Source organism: Letharia columbiana (assembly GCF_014066305.1).
Source record: "Letharia columbiana isolate WasteWater2 chromosome Unknown Sc0000003_s0, whole genome shotgun sequence".
NCBI lineage: Eukaryota > Fungi > Ascomycota > Lecanoromycetes > Lecanorales > Parmeliaceae > Letharia > Letharia columbiana.
In genome coordinates, this window is record NW_023501039.1 from 322,446 (window position 1) to 343,138 (window position 20,693).

The 20,693-nt window shown below is 26.2% G+C and overlaps 2 protein-coding genes across 2 annotated transcripts; one reads left to right on the plus strand and one right to left on the minus strand.

Moving 5' to 3' along the window:
- Positions 1-9,743: 9,743 nt before the first annotated feature.
- On the plus strand, positions 9,744-11,785 carry HO173_001554 (uncharacterized protein; the record flags this gene model as incomplete). The annotated part of the gene is made up of 3 exons (XM_037303493.1): positions 9,744-10,035; positions 10,187-10,401; positions 10,511-11,785. The coding sequence occupies 3 exons, from the start codon at positions 9,744-9,746 to the stop codon at positions 11,783-11,785; spliced, it is 1,782 nt and encodes a 593-aa protein (XP_037169215.1).
- Positions 11,786-12,585: 800 nt separating this feature from the next.
- On the minus strand, positions 12,586-13,534 carry HO173_001555 (uncharacterized protein; the record flags this gene model as incomplete). The annotated part of the gene is made up of 2 exons (XM_037303494.1): positions 12,586-13,372; positions 13,434-13,534. The coding sequence occupies 2 exons, from the start codon at positions 13,532-13,534 to the stop codon at positions 12,586-12,588; spliced, it is 888 nt and encodes a 295-aa protein (XP_037169216.1).
- Between the last annotated feature and the right edge of the window lie 7,159 nt (positions 13,535-20,693).

The window sequence follows — 20,693 nt, forward strand, 5'->3', positions numbered from 1 at the left end:
ATATAATCTCTATTATATTAAAAGACTATTATTTATAATTAGTCGATCGATAAGTATAATAGCTTTTATTTCTATAAATAATTAATATAATATCTACGTAATATTATCGCGCTAACTAATCTATCTTTTTTATTACGCTTTTATCTTTACTACGTAAGATATTTTCTATTTTTTCTATTAATTTAATAATAACATTCTTAGTAAAGAATAAGTAAAAAAAATTAATTAAAACGAGTATTAATATATCTTATCTTTCTTATACTCTTATACTTTAATTTTAAATCGTTTCTCTATACGCTATATAACGAAGCGAGATAAAGCGAGATTCAAGATATAAGATCTTATCTCGCTTCGAGACGAGATTTTAACGAAATAAAATAAATTTAAAATAAGATTTTTCTTCGAATAACGAAGTATATTCTATTATCTCGTTAAGACTATTAATTAAATTAGAGATTTTTAGAGTAACTCCGTAGGAATATTTAAAGTATAGAATTTTTAGATTTCTTAGTTCTTACTATAAAATATTCGATTACTCTAAATACCTTATTATTAAATAAGTTTAATTTCTATAAATTTTTTAGAAATTCGTTTATTAGCCCTAGCTCTAATAGTTATTAATTCTATATCTTTAAATATTTTCTAGTCTCTATAAATATTGATATAATTATCTTTACTCTAATTCTTATAATTATATAATTTACTCTTCTTATCTTATATATAGAATTAATTAATAATAAGATCTATATCTTATTATAATTATTTAATTTTCGAATTATAAATTTTTTAGATATTAGAGAGAATAACGATAAGAGTAATAATAGAGATAACGATAAGAGTAACGATAAGAGTAACGATAAGCTTTCTCTTTCTTATTATAGCGTGTTAAAAGAATATAAACGTATAGAAGATAGATAGAAAGAATAGAAAGATCTAAATAATATACTCGAAATTTATTTAAAATAGTTATATAAAGTATTTATAAATATTCGAATATTCGAATATTTCAAAATTCTATAATAACTATACTTTTTCGGCGGTTATTCTCGAAGGTAAAATCGTCGAAGTTTCGAAGTTTTAGTAATTCGCTATTAAAATCTAATAGCGAATTACTAAAACTCCGATAGTTTAACGATTTTACGGGAAAAAAGTTACTTTAAAAATCTCTAATATAGTTTATATTATTATAGTAGTCGAAAAGATATAATATTTAATATAAGATATAGATAATTTTCGAGATATTATTCTAAAAGATATAGAATATTTCTAATTTTACTCGATATATTATATATGAATTATCGTATTTTAAAATTATCTTATATAAAATAGATTAATCTTATTATAGAGCTTTAAGAATTATAAGATTCTATAAATAGATTATAAAGATATAATTTTTTAAAGAAAAGAAGTAAAAGTTAAAAAATTCTAAGTTTAAAATTTTTTATATCTTTTCGATTAGTATTATATATTATTAGTATATATAAAAGAATAAGATAGAATTAATCTAAAAAATCTTAAATTTATATATATAGTTAATTATAAATTTAGAGTAATTACGCTCTTTAATTAGATCGACTAAGTTAGCTCGCTAGTTCTCTCGAGATCTCTTATTAAAAATAAGATATACGTTATTTATAATAGAAATAACTTTTTTATTTTCTATTAAAATTTTAAGATTTTTTTTTTAAATTATAGAGCGTTATTTACGCTTTTCAATTTTTTAAGAATTCTAAAATTTAGTCTTATAATTATTAATAAGTAAGAAATCTAAATATCGCTTATTAAAGTTCGCTCGATAGCTCTAATTAAAAAATAAGTAAATATTATTTAATTTTAAAATAACTTTTTTATTTTCTATTAAAAACTTTCGATTTCTTTTTAATTATATAGCGTAATTTATATATTTTAATTATTTAAGAATTTAAAAATTTAATCTTATAATTATTTAAAGATAAAGAATTTAAAGACTTCTTATTAAAGTTCGCTTATTAAATTTACTCGATAGCTCTAATTAAAAACATAGGTTATAAATTTAATTTATAGATCTAAACTCGTTTTTAATAAATATATAAGTTTAAATATTTATAAATAAAATTTATAAACTATAATTTTGAAATTAGACTCGACTCGAAGAGCGATCTTTAATAGCGATCTTTAATAAGCGATATTTGAATTTCTTATCTTTAAATAACTATAAGACTAAATTCTAAGATTTTAAGCTCGTTAAATAGCGTAAATTAAGCTCTATAACTAAGAGATATAATTAAGAAAGTCTAATTAAGAAAGATAAACTTATTTTAAGAGATAGTTTAATAGAGAGAGAAAATTTAATTATAAACGTTAATTTATTTATTCGCGATATCTAATTAAAAAGCGTAGCGAATTCGAATTTATAATTAACTATATATATAAATTTAAGATTTTTTAACTTAACTCTATTTTATTTTATAATATTTATTAATAATTAGTATATATAAAAGAATAAGATAGAACTAAGCTAGAAAATCTTAAATTTATATATATAGCCAATTATAAATTTAGAGTTACTACGCTCTTTAATTAAATCGACTAAGTTATCGCGGATAAATAAATTAGCGTTCGTAATTATTAAAATCTCTTAACCTACTTTTAATCCTTTAAAAACTTTACTATTTTCTATTAAAATTTTAAGATTATTTTTTTAAATTATAAAGCGTAGATTACGCTTTTAAATACTTTAAAAATTTCGAAATTTGATTTTATAATTATTAAAAGATAAGGTATTTAAATATCGCTTATTAAAGATTATATTAAAGATCGCTTATTAAAGACCGCTTATTAAATTTACTCGATAGCCCTAATTAAAAAAAACGGATATGAATTTAATTTATAGGCCTTTACTCGTTATATATATAAAAATATCTTATTATTTAAAACTATTAATATAGTTTATTAAGAAATTTTTTTATTATATAATAATATATATTTTTATAGCTATAGAGAATTCTAATTATCTTTCTAATTATTATTAATTTTATCTCTATTTTAAAATTATATAATTAACTTATTAAGAGTTTAAATTGAAATAATTTATATTCTTATAGAGAAACTTAAATTATATAAGTATATTAGCGATATTCTTATATATTAATTTAATATTAATAAGCTTAAAATCTTCTTATATCTTTTCGCTTATCTTATTAAATATAAATCTATATCTTATTATACTATAAAACTTAAGCTATTATCTAATTAATTTTAATAATAAAATCTATTTTTTTTCTTAAACGTTTATATAGTATAATTTTTAAGAATTATATATTCTATTTTAATAAAAAAATATAAGAGAAGAAGATAATATACTTTCTTAAAGTTTATAATTTATTAAAATTCGAGTTACGTAACTCTTAACGATTACGTAATATAATTATATAATACGTCTTAGCGTATTTATATTAGATCGCTCTTTTACTTATAGTAACTCTATAGTTAATAAAATTAAATATTTTATCTTTATATTTTAATAGATTATAAGCTTAAATTATACTTAATAACTATTTAAGTAATAATATAATCTATCGCTATAATTATAATTATTTTTAAAAATTTTAAATCTCTAACGAGAACTTAATTAGAGAATATTTAATTTTTTAATTTTTATAATAATTCGATAAAGACGTTCTTCTCTATATCGATAGCTTTTAAAATTATATTAATTTATTCTTTTATTAATAAATCTATATTTTTATATAAAGTATTATTATCGCTAAAATAATTTTTAATTTTTAATTATATATAAATATCTATTTTCTTTTTAAATTTTATTTATTAATAATTTAAAATATTTATATTCTTAAATATAAGAATTTTCGATAATAATATTATTATTTCTTTTAATAAAGAAAGAATTACGCTAATTATTCGAGAGAATAGAGTTTTTATAATTATTATTAATTTTATCAATCTCTTTTTTACTTCTTAGACTTAATATATTATTAATAACCCGAAGATTTATATCTGATACTTATAGAAAAATAGTTAAATATTAAAAAATATTAAAAGATTATTTTAAAATTTAAAATTCTAGATATATAGAGATTAAATATTTTAGATTAAATATCTTATGAATTTTAGTGAATTTTAAGAAAGTAATAGCTATAGAGAATTATATATAGAATTCTTAAATAATTTCTTTTTATCTATTACTCTTATATTAAGATTAAAATTAAAAATTTTAATATTTAATTTAATAATTCTATTATATATTTCGAATATATTATTTAATTTATTAATTATTTCTTAGATAATCTAATATAGATTTAAAATTATTTTATTTATTTTTATTTAAATAATTTTATATATAATAATTAGTATATATAATAGAATAAGATAGAGCTAAGCTTAAAAATCTTAAATTTATATATATAGTTAATTATTAATTCGAGGTTATTATATCTTTTAGCTAGATCGGCTAACTTATCGCGGGTAAATAAATTAGCGTTCGTAATTATTAAAATCTCGCCTTCTCGCGCTTTTCTTATTAAAAAAATAGGCGTATATTATTAACATATAGAATAACTTTTTTGTTTTCTATTAAAATTTTGAGATTTTTTTAAAAATTTAAAGCGCTATTTACGCGTTTCGAATTTTTAAGAATTTTAAAATTTAGTCTTATAATTTAAATATCGCTTATTAAAGTTCGCTTATTAAAGATTACTTATCTACTTACTCGATAGCCCTAATTAAAAAAATAATTATAAATTTAATTTATAAGCCTTTACTCGTTTTATAATAATTTTATAATAATTTTATATATAATCAATTTTCTTAAATTTAATAAAGAAGATTATAATACTTTATCTAAATTTCGCTTTAAGATATTAATATTAGCTATTTTACTTTTAATTATTAATATTATAAAAATTTAAAAAATCTAAATTTCATTTATTTAATTTTATATTCTTTACGCGATTTATTATAAAAATATAATATAAGTTTTAATAGATATTATTAAGAGAAATACTCGACTAATAAGATATAATCTCTATATCTTTTTATCGAAATTTTTAAAATTAGCTAATATATAAAATTATTACTTTTTATATTTTAAATTTTTTTTAAATTTTTTTTTTTTATAAGTTTTATAATATTAATATAATATCTATTATATAAATCTTAATATCTCTTATTAATTTTCTATTTATAAAATAATTAACTATTAATATTATTTAGTTAAGTAATAATTATTAATATTTTTATTTTTATTTAAACGATATTCTAATTAAATTCTTTATTTTAATATTAAAGTATTTTAATATTATAGCTAATAGTTTAAAAGCTTTTTATTAAAAAATTTAATTTATTATATTAAATATTAGAAGTTTTAATAATATTTTTTATAAAATCTTATAAATTAATAATAAAGATAAAGATTATAATTAACTCTTTTTCGATAATATTTATAAATTATACTTCGATAATATATCTTCTAAAAATAAAATATTTTCTTTTATATTATATAAATAATCTAGCTTCTTTAATATTTAAGATTATCTAATTAAAGTTTTTAAATTCTTTTAAATAATAATATATTTATAATTTACTTATAATTATTTAATTTTAAATATTCTTTAATTTTAAATATTATTTAAATTTAGAATTAAGAGATTTATAGCTAATATTAAGCTAGTAAAAATATAAAAAAGATTTAATCTAGAATCTATTTCTTTTAATATATTAAAGATTTTTTTTTAGTTTTTTTTTAATCTAATTTCATTAGTCTTTATATAAATAATCTTTTTTTAAATAATTCTTTAAATCGTAAGCTTCTTTAGCTATAAGTATTAACTTCTTAATAATATACTTTCTTTTTAATTATATATTTAATATAATTAATAAATAAATCGCTATTATTTTAAAAGAAAGATAAATAATATTATATTAAAGACTTAATAATATATATATTAACTTTTTATTATAATACGAGTAAAGGCCTATGAATTAAATTCATAATCATTTTTTTTAATTAGGGCTGTCGAGTAAATTTAATAAGCGAACTTTTAATAGACGATATTTAAATTCGTTACCTTTAAATATTCATAAGACTTAATTTAGTAATTCTTTTTTTATCTAAAAGCCCACATTTCGTTCTATCTTTTTTAAAAAAAAAATCTTAAAATTTTAATAGAAAACGAAAAAGTTATTCTAAAATTAAATAATGTATACCTGTTTTTTAATCAGGGCTGTCCCACTCCGGCTGTCCGCGATCTTTGATGAGCGAACTTTGATAAGCGATATTTGAATTCCTTACGCTTTAATAATTATAAGATTAAATTTCAAAATTCTTAAAAATTCGAAAAGCACAAATAGCGCTTTAAAATTTAAAAAAGAAATCTCAAAATTTTAATAGAAAACAAAAAAGTTATTCTATGTGTTAATAATATATATCTATTTTTTTAATAATTATAGACGCTAATTTATTTACCCGCGGTGTTTAATTAAAAAGCGTAGATCTAACGAATTTATAATTAACTATATATACAAATTTAAGATTTTCTAGTTTAGCTCTATCTTATTCTTTTATATATACTAATAAGTAAAGATCTATAAATTAAATTTATAAAGTTAAATTCTTTTAAGTTAAATCGAATTTTAGCCCTAGCTCTAAGTTAAATCGAACTCTAATTACTTACTATACGTTTTTAACTTACTTTTACTATTATAAAATTAATTTAATCTATATAATATATATATATATATATATAAAGAGAGACGCGCTAAAATCTAATTAGAAAGATATATTAAGTATAAAAAATTAATTCGTAATAATTATTTATAAAAAATAGAGAAAGGCTATATTCTTATAATAAGAAGTATCGAAATATCGAAAAGAAATAAAGATAACGTGTTAATTAGTAATATAAATTCTATAATATCTTCTATCGTAGTAAAATTTTTCGAATAATAAAATAGCTATTAAAGTAAGATATTAGACGATTTTAATTCGTTTAAATATATATTATTCGATATTTCTTCTATAGAGATCTAATTAGCTATAATTATCGTAGTAAAGACTTCTCTTATAACGTTATTATAATAATATATTATATTAATATAATAAGAATAATAGATTAAGTTATAGTAGTATTCTTCGCTTATTAAGTAATAATTTAATATAGAATTATAGAGAGTATATAACGTAGAATCTTAAAGAGCTAAGTCGTATTCTTAGTATTAAGAGTCTTATTACCGCTTAGTTTCTTCGTAATATTCTCTATAATATTCTTTATAGTATTCTTCGCATTTATCTATTATAGTTTCTTCTCTTACTTCTTAATATAATAAGAATAATAGACTAAGTTATAGTAGTATTCTTTACTTACTAAGTAATAATTTAATATAAAATCGTAGAGAGTATATAATATAGAATCTTAAAGAGTTAAGCCGTATTCTTAATACTAAGAATCTTATTATCGCTTAGTTTCTCCGTAGTATTCTTTATATTTATTTATTATAATTCCTTCTCTTACTTCTTCTTTTATAGAGTATTAGATTAAATAATTAATTAAATAATTAACTAAGTAAATAACTAATATAACGTGAAATCTTAAAGAGCTAAGCCGTATTCTTAATAATAATAATCTTATTATCGCTTAATTTCTTCGTAATATTCTTTATATTTATCTATTATAATTTCTTCTCTTACTTCTTCTCTTATAGAGTATTAAATTAAGTAACTAGTTAAATAACTAATTAAGTAAATAATTAAGTAACTAGTTAACGATCTAACTAAGTAAATTATTAAGCTAATAAAATAGATAGTATTAATTAAGCGACTAGTTAAATATTATTAACTTAAGAGTATATAGAGAAAGACGATACTCGTAAATCTATTTAGACTCTTTTTAATCTTTTAACGCGTTTATAAGTAATAATAGATAACTATTAAGCTCGCTTATAGCCTCGGTTACTAATAATAGCGAATTCGTCGAGATATAGTCTAATTAAGAGCGTTAGTAGAGGCTTTAAAAGACGAGTAAAAGAAGTATATATATCTAAAGCGTTTAATAACGTTTTCGCGAGAGGTATCGAGAATAATTATATTTATATTAATAGAATTAATAGAATTAATAGAATAATAAAAGAATAATAATTATATAAATAGATAAAAGAATTATTATTCGATTTCGAACGCGTTTAATATAACTATTATATTTAAATATCTATTTAATCTATTAATAGTAAGCTAAACTTTATTATTTTTATAACGTTAGAAAGCGTATACTAAGCTTTATAATTTACGAAATTATAAAGTAACTATATCTATCGTAAGCTAAGTATTTTAAAGTATAAGACTTCTATATATAAATTTTTAATAAGAAGATATAAAAGAACTAGCGAGTTAACTTAGTCGATCTAACTAAAGAGCGTAATAACTCTAAATTAATAATTAAATATATATATAAGTTTAAGATTTTATAGCTTAGCCCTATCTTATTCTATTATATATATTAATAAAGAGAATACTATTTATATAGAATAAATATAAATATAAGTTTTATAATAGAATAGAAAAATTAAAAAATCTTTTTAACCTAAATTTTATTTAATTTTAAATAAAAAAAAAAAAATAAAAATTATAATTTTTTTATAAAATTTTTAATTTAAAAAAAAAAAAAATTATATAATTTTTTTTATTTTTTTTATTTTTTTATTTTATTAAATTTTATATTTTTATATTTTTTTTTTTTTTTTTTTTTTTTAAAAAAATTATTTTTTATTATTTTTTTATATAATTATTTTTTTTTTTTTTTTAAAAAAAATATTTTTTTTTTTTTTTTTTTTTTTTCTAATAGAAATAAAGAAGATACTTAGTCTTCGTTTAAGTAGAAGTATTAAGAGAAATAGATATAGCGATTAAGAGACTAAGGAATATATTAAGACTTTAGTATAACTTAACTTTTTTTCTTATCTGAGACCTATACTAACGATAGCAGTGTTATTAAATGATTTTTTTACGGAGAGATTTCTATGCTACAGTTCGAATTTGGGTGTGGGGTGTGAAAGATCTCCAGTGCCAAGCATTCCAGACGTTTTTGAATACGCTAAATGGTGATCGAAGAAACTCTGACGCTAGAAACTTGATTTAGAACGATAGCCTTTCAAAAACAGCTGTTTATGGCATGCAAGGCTGTAAAAACCCATGGAAAAATGTGTGAAAATTTATGCAAAACCCATGGCAGAATGTGTCGAGTATGAAATTGAGAGATTATGTTGGCGGCTTCTTCAAGAGTTGGATGCATGATACGAACATGGCATCGAGTCTAAAATTTTATGATGCTACCTGCCATTCTAGGTGCCGTCGGATTTGAAGCACTGTAGATCGGAATGCGTAGAGCTGACTGCATAATCCTAGGCTTGGAAGAAGTGTCGTGCTTTTCAGCCCTTCGTTTTAGCCAATCGGAACTTTGTCGCAAGTCGGCTGAAAGCTAATAGTGGGTAAACGTGCGTGATAATAAGGCTGTGGGGTTGAGTGTAGTCTAAAGTGGGCACGAAGATAGACCCGAGAGTGAATGGCTGGAACAAGTGACCGTCTGTCCGTAAAACTTAGGCATCTGGTGTCACACTCTCTTGCCCTGCAAGATTTTTTCTGGTCATAATTCAACCGCTATTTGGCATTTTAACCGACACACACTCAAGAAATTGATGTTTCATTGTATTGTGTAGGTTGAAATACGAGCTAGAGATGTGCAAGACGTGCTGAAATGATGCTGGGATTTTGGCCCTCGATACGCCTTCCAATTGAATTACTTACAAGGCATCTCAGCTGCGTGGCCCAGTCTCGCATTGAGCTCCCACTTTATCAAAATTGGAACCGCTTGCAACTTACCCCGAAAAAGTTTGCACTTTATGTCATCCTATCACCTGGCCTTCGTACGGCTAGAGCCAATCGACGATCACCGTTATGGCATGCTCCTGACGAGCTGACGCGAAGTCTCAGCCTTGATATGAGTTGGCATGTGCTCAGTCCGACTCCTCGAAATTATACGCTGTGCTGTATACCACCTTCGCGCCTCCAACATTGTACTGCGCTCTCATATCTCAGAGTCCTCACTATCACAAAATAATAATGCCTTCAGACATCCCTTTGGAGCACAAATACGGCTCTCGACTTATACTTCATCTGATCGATCATGTTGCTCATGAGTCGAGGTCGTTCTTTCTCTTGCTATCCCAAACTCGGTCAAGGATGGATTCAAAACAGTGACTTACGGCCAGCTTGCCAATGCTATCAATCGTGTCGCATGGTGGATCGGCAAGAATACCAAGAAAGATGAGAATATGGAGACTCTGGGGTACATTGGCCCATTCGACCTTCGCTATACGATCTTAACAATCGCCGCACAAAAAGCCGGCTTCAAGGTGATGGACCCAGCTCGGCTCAAATCCTATCTAACAAGGAGACCAGGCTTATTTTCCTTCCCCTCGGAATGGCCTTGAAGCTGACCTACATCTTCTGGAAAGTGCTCAGTGCACGAAGTTCATCACCGCTTCAGTCATTCCTCCGCACTTTGAAGACACATTCACGCATCGGAACATGCATCGGATTACCATGCTCAGCTTGGACCACTGCTTGGACCCGACAATTGTGCCCCACTACCCATATGCCAAATCCTTCCGTCAAGCCCAGTATGATCCTTTCGTTGCACTCCATACGTCTGGCTCGACTGGGCTGCCTAAACTCGTGGTTACCTCCCACGGTACGTTCGCCGCGAGTGATACATATCAAACTATGCCCTCACTAGGCCATGCTTCGACGATGGTGGAGGTGCTCAGGGATAAGCGCGTATTTATAGGACTTCCACCATTTCACGCTGCTGGATTGTTCATGATGCTAGGAATGACAACCTATTTCGATGTCATTCCAGTCCTGGGTCCACTTGCAACCTTGAATGCGGAGATGGCGAATGACTTGCACGTGCCTGGGGATGTCAAGGTAACATGCATCCCCCCGTCGATCATCGAAGATTTGTTGAGGACACCAACATATCATGACAAGCTCAACACGTTAGACTGCGTCATGTATGGCGGTGGGCCTCTCTCGAAGAAAGCTGGAGATCAACTGGCCCAAGCAACATCTGTGGTTTGCCTCATGGGTTCCACCGAGACTATGCTGCTTCCGACAGAAGTCGCCGACAGCAGCGATTGGCAATATTTCGGCTTCAGTCCTTGTATGGGTGGAGAATTCCGCCATCTCTGGGACGACTTGTACGAATTGTTTATAGTACGAAACCCGAAATTTGAAGCCTCCCAGTCTGTCTTCTTTACCTTTCCAAAGCTTCAAGAACACAACACGAAAGACCTCTATTCTAAGCATCCAGCGAAGGTCGGCCTGTGGCGCTACCGAGGAAGGTCTGATGACTTGATTGTGTTCTCAACCGGGGAGAAGCTCAATCCGATGATGGTGGAGGAAACCGTTGGCACGCACCCTGATGTGTGCTCTGTGTTGTTGGTCGGACAGGGTCGCCGACGGTCCTCGCTTCTGATTGAAGCAAAGAGTGCTCTCATATCGTCAGAGGATAGAGAAAGGTTGCTTGAAGAGATCTGGCCTACCATCGAGCGTGCTAACAAGCTATACTTCGCTCATGGGAGAGTATCGAGAGACCTAGTGCTTTTCACCTCTGCTGACAGGCCGATGCTTCGGGCCGGAAAGGGTACCATACAGCGAAGGGGAACGGTCAGTCTTTACAAGTCGGAGCTTGATGCTCTCTACGACTATGAGCTCGAGGTCCACAAGTCAAGATAGTAAAAGACCTCGTGTCAGACGCAAGGGTTTTGCTAAAGACCGATGACAATGTATTTGCGCTGGGACTTGAACTTTTATTCGTCTCGACCCTGATAAGCGCAGTATCAACCAATCTATTTCCCGCAACGAAAGTAGCTAGATCAAACTGCTTTTCTAAAACATCTATCATAGATGCTAGCCAGTAAAATAGATTTTTGCGAAGCCAATCAAAGGGTGATAGATACCGTCAGTACAAAACAATAAATTCGATCCTCATAAGCATACTAATTTTTAGACAGAAACTCGCGCTAGATCACGAAACAAGTCAGCTTATCACCGCCTCTTATCTTGTCTTACCTTGTCGTCACTATTAGAATCTAGGAGTCGCGTGACCCCAACTAGTGACCCCGACTAGATAGATCGTATTTTCCTCTCATAGCACATCTAAATTAATGCAACTAAGTATTCTACCTCCTGTTCTAACAGTCACTACTTTTGTAAAGATACAAGACCCCATTGTTCGAAGAAAAGAGAAAATCAATGTAAGTAGATCCAAGCACTCTCAGTCTTCACGGTCTCGAGTCATCCAATAATTCGGGGCATGGATACGTAGGTACTCTTGAGCTTCAGCGCCACTTTCGGCGAACTCCGCATCTCGGGAAGCCTTCTGTTCCTTCCTTACGTCTCTGACTACTTGACGGCATTTCTGCAAGATTTCCTGGAACTGAGCATGTTTTTCCGCTGACTTTGGATCGAGCAGTATCTTCCGGATTTCATCTGCATACTCCGTTCTATCTCCGGCTGTCCATAAGCCACGCGGCTCATCGACGTCGCTGTCCGAGAAAGGATAGTCGCTGATGACGATGGGAAAGTCGCTGACGAAGACTTCGACGTCGGTCAGCGGCAATGTGGCCAATTTGAGCACGAACTCGTGTTGATGAGGTTGAAAAAAGGCGAGCTCGACCCCCCCGAACTTTCGCCTCATGATATAGCGCGGCCTCCATCGAATGGTTGATCTGCAGACGTAGACTCCTAATCCCAGTCAAGGATCTGAGACGCTTCACGCCTAAGATGCGATTCCAGCCTTTTTCGTCCTCATAAACCCAGTCCATCTGCAGTCGAAGTTTTCTCAACGTCTGTTTTTGATGGGTCGTCCTCGATTCCATGAAATCAACGAAGGTGGGGTCGGCTTCACTGAAGGAGAAAGTATTCGTCGACCATAGCACATCATTCGCTTCATTGTATATCTGTCGACAGACTCGCAGGACTGTCAGATGTACTGACTCGGGAGGATCCGGTTGTTCGCGGACAAGGATGTTATTACGGACTTGGGTGTCACGGTATCCCCGTTTATGCGAAAGGTCGAGGTTGCAGCTTTGATGCGGCATTCGCCAGTCGATCTCTTTGTCGGTCATTTCATGCTCCGGGCAATCGTGTTTACAGACGACGTGTATGCAGCTCCGCATTTTCTCTTCCACCTTGCGAACGCGCCTGACACCAGGATATTCGAGATGTATGAGCCGATCTCCTAGCACAATTTTCCAGATCTTGTTGCGAATCTCGAGGGGCATTCGTAGCAGCGGCGAGCATGATGCATTTTGCGCAATACTGTGATATGCAAGTCAGCATCAGCGTATGCTAGGATAGATGCATGGAGGTTTTCGCATACAGTGCCTTTGTGGCTACATCTTTTGGTGCGGTGAAGGGAACTCTTCTTGTTCGCTTGGCTTTAACGGCCGTCTTTTCTTCCTCAGTCTTTCGCTTGGTCATTGTTGTTGACTTTGTTTGCAAGTGAGTGCAGGTATGCGCACGTATCCCTTTCCTTATTGTTAGCTCGTGTCAAAGGTGGTCCGAATGTTGCAGCGCGGTAGGTGTCTTGCCCAGGCGAATGGCGATCCACATCATTGCAGTTGAGATACCATAATCGTTTCCACCCCTATTTACACGTTACCCCCATTTGCACGCTCTTAAATCCGATAAATCCGACATAGATAGCTACCACTACAGAGGTCTGCACCGAAAGTCCTGCACCCGCACTAGTCCCTAACCCTACTTTCGGAAGCGGCCCTATAGAGGGGAAGCCTAGAAATATCTTCTTATAGCGTATGGATAAAATTTTAGATACTTCTTTTAACTTAATAGAGATATTAAGCCCCGAAACCTGGCTAGGTTAGATGCGATTCCGAAGAACTTTAAACGTATTATCCAGGTAGCCCTTTGATAGAGCATTATCCGAAGTTTAAGCGTAAGAGTCTTGGCAGATACAGGACTTTCGTGCACCTCTGTACCACTCATTCAAATGGCCTACTACCATTCTATCATAATAGCCAATACTACGGTACCATTGTCGCCATCTGTAGGCCTGGCATAGTAGGTGTCCCTGCCCTGGATATAGATATAGCCTATTTTGATTCTGGCAACATATATATCTAAGTAGTATTCGATATTCTATTTAGACCCTATAATATAGTAAAATATTTATTTATTTAAGATATTATAAATTATCTAACTAGTAATTAATCTCTCGATATATAATTATAACTTTAAATCTATTAAATATCTTAATAATTTTTAAAAAAAAAATTAATATTTAATTTCTTATAATTATAAGAGAGTTTATATTATAAGTATATAGTTTATTTTAACTTATAATCTAAATTTACTTATATATACTTAGAATTTATTAAATCTCTATTAATAAATTCTAAACTTTTAAATAGACTTTTAAACTTCTTTTTAATAATCGAAAAGATATAATTATAAGATAGTAAGATCTCTTTTAATAGAACTACGTAGTAGCTATATAATTATAAAATTTAAATATATAGTTAATAGAATAGATAGATTAATTACTAGATAAACTAATAACTAAAAAAAGAAGAAGAGAAAAGAAAACTCGTAGATATTTAAGACTTTATTAAATATATTAAATACTCGCTCTAGCTATATAGCTTATAGTCTAATAAATAATATAAGCGAGTCTATTAATTCGCTTCGAGTACTTTTACTCTTATAATTATATCTTCTCTTAGAAGATTTAATTTCTAAATCTTATTATTATTACGTCTTATAATTAAATATATATAAACTTATTAATATTATTTATATTATTTATTATTAGCTTAAATGTAGTTTAAACTAATATATACTATAATAGCGTATTTATATTATATATTCTAAGATCTTTTTAAATATATTATTATATTTATATATTAAATCGCGATAGTATTATTATATATATTATTATTTTAATTAATAAAATATAAGTATAGTATTACTCTATTACGATATATTATTATCGCTATTATTATATACTATTATTATATTATTACTTTATAATTATAATAATTCTATTATAATAATCGTTAAAAATCGCGTTAATAAATATAAAAGATTTATTTTTAATTTAATTTTTATTCTTTTTAGTAATAATATTAACGTTAACGCTATTATAAGTAAATACTTAATTCTTCTTTATATCTACTATTTTATCTTTATTTATTCTTATTATAATATCGTAATAATAAGCTATATATTATTATAATAGTATAATATATATATTAATTAAAATAATAATTAAATAAGATTATAATTATTTAGATTAACTTTATATATAATAAGTATCTCGAAGAATACTTTATAATACTTTATAAATAGTATAAGAAGTATATTAATATATTAATAATAATATTAAATCTTTACTCTTATAGTCTTATAAATTATTAAATACTTATAGCCGTTATAATTCCTACGCCTCGCGCTATTATTAATAAATATTTATATTTATTTTAAAGATATACTTAATTAAGAAGACTATTAACCTCTTTTATCGCTACTTTCTCTATTATTACTTTCTTCGTTATTACTTTAAACGCTATTTATAAATAGAAGAAATATTAGATAATTAAGAGATTATATTAATATATACGAGTAAAGGCCTATAAATTAAATTTATAGTTATTTTTTTAATTAGGGCTATCGAGTAAGTAGGTAAGCGAACTTTAATAAGCGATATTTGAATTCCTTGCGCTTTAATAATTATAAGACTAAATTTCAAAATTCTTAAAAATTCGGAAAGCGCAAACAGCGCTTTAAAATTTAAAAAAAAAATTCAAAATTTTAGTAGAAAACAAAAAAGTTATTCTATATATTAATAATATATATCTATTTTTTTAATAAGGGAGGCGTAAGAGGGCGAGATTTTAATAGTTACGGACGCTAATTTATTTACCCGCGATAAGTTAGTCGATCTAATTAAAAAGCGTAGCGAATTCGAATTTATAATTAACTATATATATAAATTTAAGATTTTCAAGCTTAGTTCTATCTTATTCTTTTATATATATTAATTTTCTTTTATTATTATTATATATATACTCTTATATATAACTCTTATATAATATATATTATACTTTCTATTAATTTACGCTAGCGTAAATATAAGCGATACTTTCGCGAGGATTATATATATATTATAAACTTAATCTCTATTTATTAAATAAATATTCTCGCTATAATTTATATTAATAAGAATATTTATATTACTCTTTATTATTAAATTAATATAAATCTTATTAATATATATTAGAGTATATAGTTAATATATATAGCGATTAATCGCGTTAAGAAACTTCGATATAATATCGCTATTCTTATCTCTTCTTTAATTATTTCTCTTACTACTCTCTCTACTAGATTCTTCTTATTATCTAATAAATCTTCTAAATAAATAATTACTTTCTAATATAAGATAATAAATAAATTAATATTAAATAATAATAATTATATATATAATTTTAATAGCTATTTTTCTTATTATATATAGCGTCTTAACGCCTTAGAATCGATTTATAAATATTTTAGCTATTTTTATTAAGTCTTTTAATTATAACTTATTTATTCTTTAAAGCTTCTCTATTATTATTACTTTTATAATCTTTTTTACTTCTTAATTCCTCTTAACGATTATATCTTTAGCTTTATCTTAAATATTAATTTATATAATTTCTTTATTTACTCGAAGTTCTTAATTACGCCTTTAATATTTTTAAGATACTTTATTAATTTTTATAAAGCTTTATAAAATAAAAAGTTTTTTTAATTAATAAGATATTTAGTCTTATTCTTATAAACTCTTTTATCTAATATCTTATTAATCTCTTACTTTTCTTCTTTATTAATGTTAGACCTAATGCGTTATGAACCTTAGCGCTACTTACGCCAAGGCGCCGACATCGCATATTCTACGTTAGAGTCCCTTTTAGGGTCTAGTTTTAATAATATGCCTTATTTGCTTAGGGGCTTAGCGAATATAGATCTACTTTATATACCTCGGAGTTTTAGTATTTCTTAGAGATTAGTTCTATTATTAAATATACTATTAAACTCTATAACGATACTATATCTTTTATAATCTATATTCGCTAACTAATCGTTAGTAGACTACGCTCTTATAATTCTAATCTCTCTATCTTTTAAAGAAAAAGACTTATTATCGTTATAATATCAAGTTTATCTCTAAGTCGTGTAATAGAAAACGAAGGTAATATCGAGAGCCGCTATAGCGTCGATAATGAGTTCGAGAATTTCTTATTAGTAGAAGATCTTACTATAAAATAACGTTTTATAGTCGTTAAGATCGAAAATCGTTATTTAAAATAAGAATATAAATTAGCTACGTTAAAGGCTTATAATCGTAAACTTTATAATATTAGCTTATCGTCTATAGTTAGTAAGGGCCTATCTATATCGATTATTATTATATCTCTAGCGAATATATTAATTAAAACGAAAATACTTCGTCTTAAAAGAATACGTTTTTATAAGAGTATTAATAAAAAAGAGTATCTACGCTAATTCCGCGAAGTCGAAATTAAGTTCTTTATAAGTTCTAAATATTTTACTATTAATTAATTAAAAATTATTTATTATATATAATTCTTAGAAGATAATTTTAATATTTAATAATATAGATATTATTAAATCTATAATTTAGGGGATATAACTTTTAAATTCTTTAAGTAATTTTTGTTTAATTTAGTGATAGATCTAGTAAATCGCTATCTTCTTATCTACGAAAAGTAAAAGAAGATTAAATAACGCTTCGATTAGAAGATATCTATTTTTAAAGCTTATCTAAAGAAGCTAGAGGCCTATATAACCCTATTTTCTAAGAAATATTAAACTAATTTCTTCTTAATTAAGCTTAAATTAAAGCTTAAGAATAAGATTCTAAATATTAATAATATATCGAAATAATAAAAAGAAATTCTTACTTAAACTATTATATAGAAAAAGATTTTAGAATATATACGCTTCGGCGGCGGTTTTTATTTAAAGTTTTCGAGGGAATTCGCTAAGAATAAGCCTTTAAAGAATCGAATTTTGAAGCTTAAATCGACTTTAAACGGCGGCGCTTATATAGCGCGTATTTAAGACGATAACGTAAAGCGTAAAGTCGAATTCTTTAACTCTAACTATAAAAAGAATAATTATTTTTATTATAGAAAATAGGGTTATTAGATATCTAAGTATCTAGACCTCGATAAATCGTTTATAATTTATATCGGCGTAGTATTAATAAAAAAAGATTCGGCCTTATAATCGTCTTAAAAGCGAGATAAGAATAATAATTAATAGAGGTAATTTCTTCTATTTTTACGAAGGAGTAAATAAAGCTTTAAAGTAAATAGAGGTAACTCGTTACTCTACTTAACACTAAAGCGTATATTAATTTAATTTTATAAAAGTTCGTAATTTAATAAGACTTAAAATCTTATAACGCTATTTTATTATAATTAAAAGCGCTAAGCGACTAAAGTATATATTATTATAACGCGTATTAGCTAAATTATTAATTAATAGATAGCTAAGATTAAAGTAGAAAGTATAATATACTCTTCTATGCTATTAATTAAAAAGACTTTAATATTATATTAAGTATATTTAAGCTAAGTTAATTATAAGTATTATTAAATCTAGCGACGAAGTAATAGTAATTTAAAGTTAACGCTAATAAATTATAGATTAAAGAATTAATTAAATTTACTCGAATTATCGAATAGAAGCTAAATATATTCGTAATTATATATACTATAATAGCGCGTAGCGAATCGAAAAATAGACGTAATCTAGAGCTTTCTTAGAAGTTGCTAGAGTTTAATAACGTTTTTTTTAATAAAAAAATAGGAATCTTATCTACGCTTAAATAGGGGGATTATATTATTAAGATTAAAAGCGATAAGAAGCTATTATATAATCTCTTATATAATTTATCTTAAACGAAGTTAGCGAAGCTATAACGCTATTTAAAGAATTTTCTTTAAAAAAACTAAATTCGTTATTCGACTTTCTTAGCTAAAGTATTAATTCTTTTTATTTCTAAAAAGAATAAGAGGCTTTATCTTTACGTTAATTATCGAGGTCTAAACGCGATAACTATTAAAAATCGATACTCGCTATCTCTAATTATTAAGACTCTAAATCGCTTATACGGCGTTAAAGTCTTTACGAAGCTAGACCTTAAGAATATCTATTATTAAATCTAGATTAAAGAAAATGATAAATAAAAAACAGCGTTTCGTAGTCGCTACGGTTACTTCGAATATTTAGTTATATCTTTTAAGCTCGCTAATATATTAATAACTTTTTAAGCGTATATTAATAGAATTTTTATAAGTCTAGTAAATATAATATATATAATATATTTAAATGATATTCTAATTTATAGTGCTAATTTAGCGGAGTATTAGCGATATATTAAGTAAGTACTTAAGCGTTTATATTAATTCTAATTATACGTTAATCTAAAAAAGTATTAATTCTATATCGAGCGGGTTAAGTTTCTAGAGTTTATTATATTTATTAAAGATATCGCGATAGATTAGAAATGTATCGCTATTATTAAGAAGTAGTTAAAATTAAAAAGTTATCGAGATATATAAATCTTTTTAGACTTTATTAATTTCTATTAATGATTTATCTATAGCTATTTTAGTATAATAGCGTTACTTATTAACTTACTTAAAGAAAATAAGAATAGTAAGAAATCTAGGCCGTTAGAGTAAATAGATAACGCTGAGTAGGCGTTTTAATAACTTCGAAATACTTTCGTAACCGCGTTATTTCTATACTACTACGATTTAAATTTGAAGTTACATCTTAAGACCGACGCTTTTAACTTCGATATAGAAGTTATACTTTTATAATCGGATAAGAATAGCTATTAGCGATTAGTGATATTCTAATCTAGAAAAATAATTTCTATAGAGTAAAACTATAAGACTTATAATTAAGAGTTACTCGCTATTATAGTGTCTATAAAGTAATAACGTTATTATTTAAAAAGTAATACGTTTTATATTAAGATTTTAACGAACTATAATAATCTTAAAGACTTTATAAAATAAAAGAAATTAAACTTCAGACAAGCCCGTTAGACGCTAAAGTTAGCTACTTATAATTTTAAGATTTTTCATTAAATAGATAAATTAAACCCTATCGACCCGCTATCGCAACGCTCTAATTATAAAGAAATTTCGCTATTAAATATTAAACTTTTATTAATACTATAAAATAAGCTCGCACTTTAAACTAGCGGTAAATAGTTATAAAGAAATAAGAAGATTATAGCGATTATAGCGTCTATATTTCGTATTATTAATATTTAAATAATTATTTCTAGAAGAAAGTCTAAGATCGTATAAGAGACTACTTATAACGTATTTTAAAAGCTAATAAAAATATTAATTCGAGACCTATAAGCTTATAATAATTAAATAAACTCTTTTTAAATTAATATTAATAAATCGATAATTAAGCGTCGCGTACGTAGTTAAGTATAGATCTTAGACTTCGAGAAACTATTAAGATATAATAATCGCCTTTATATTTCTAGAGATAAGATCTTAAGAAAAGAGCTTATTAGTAA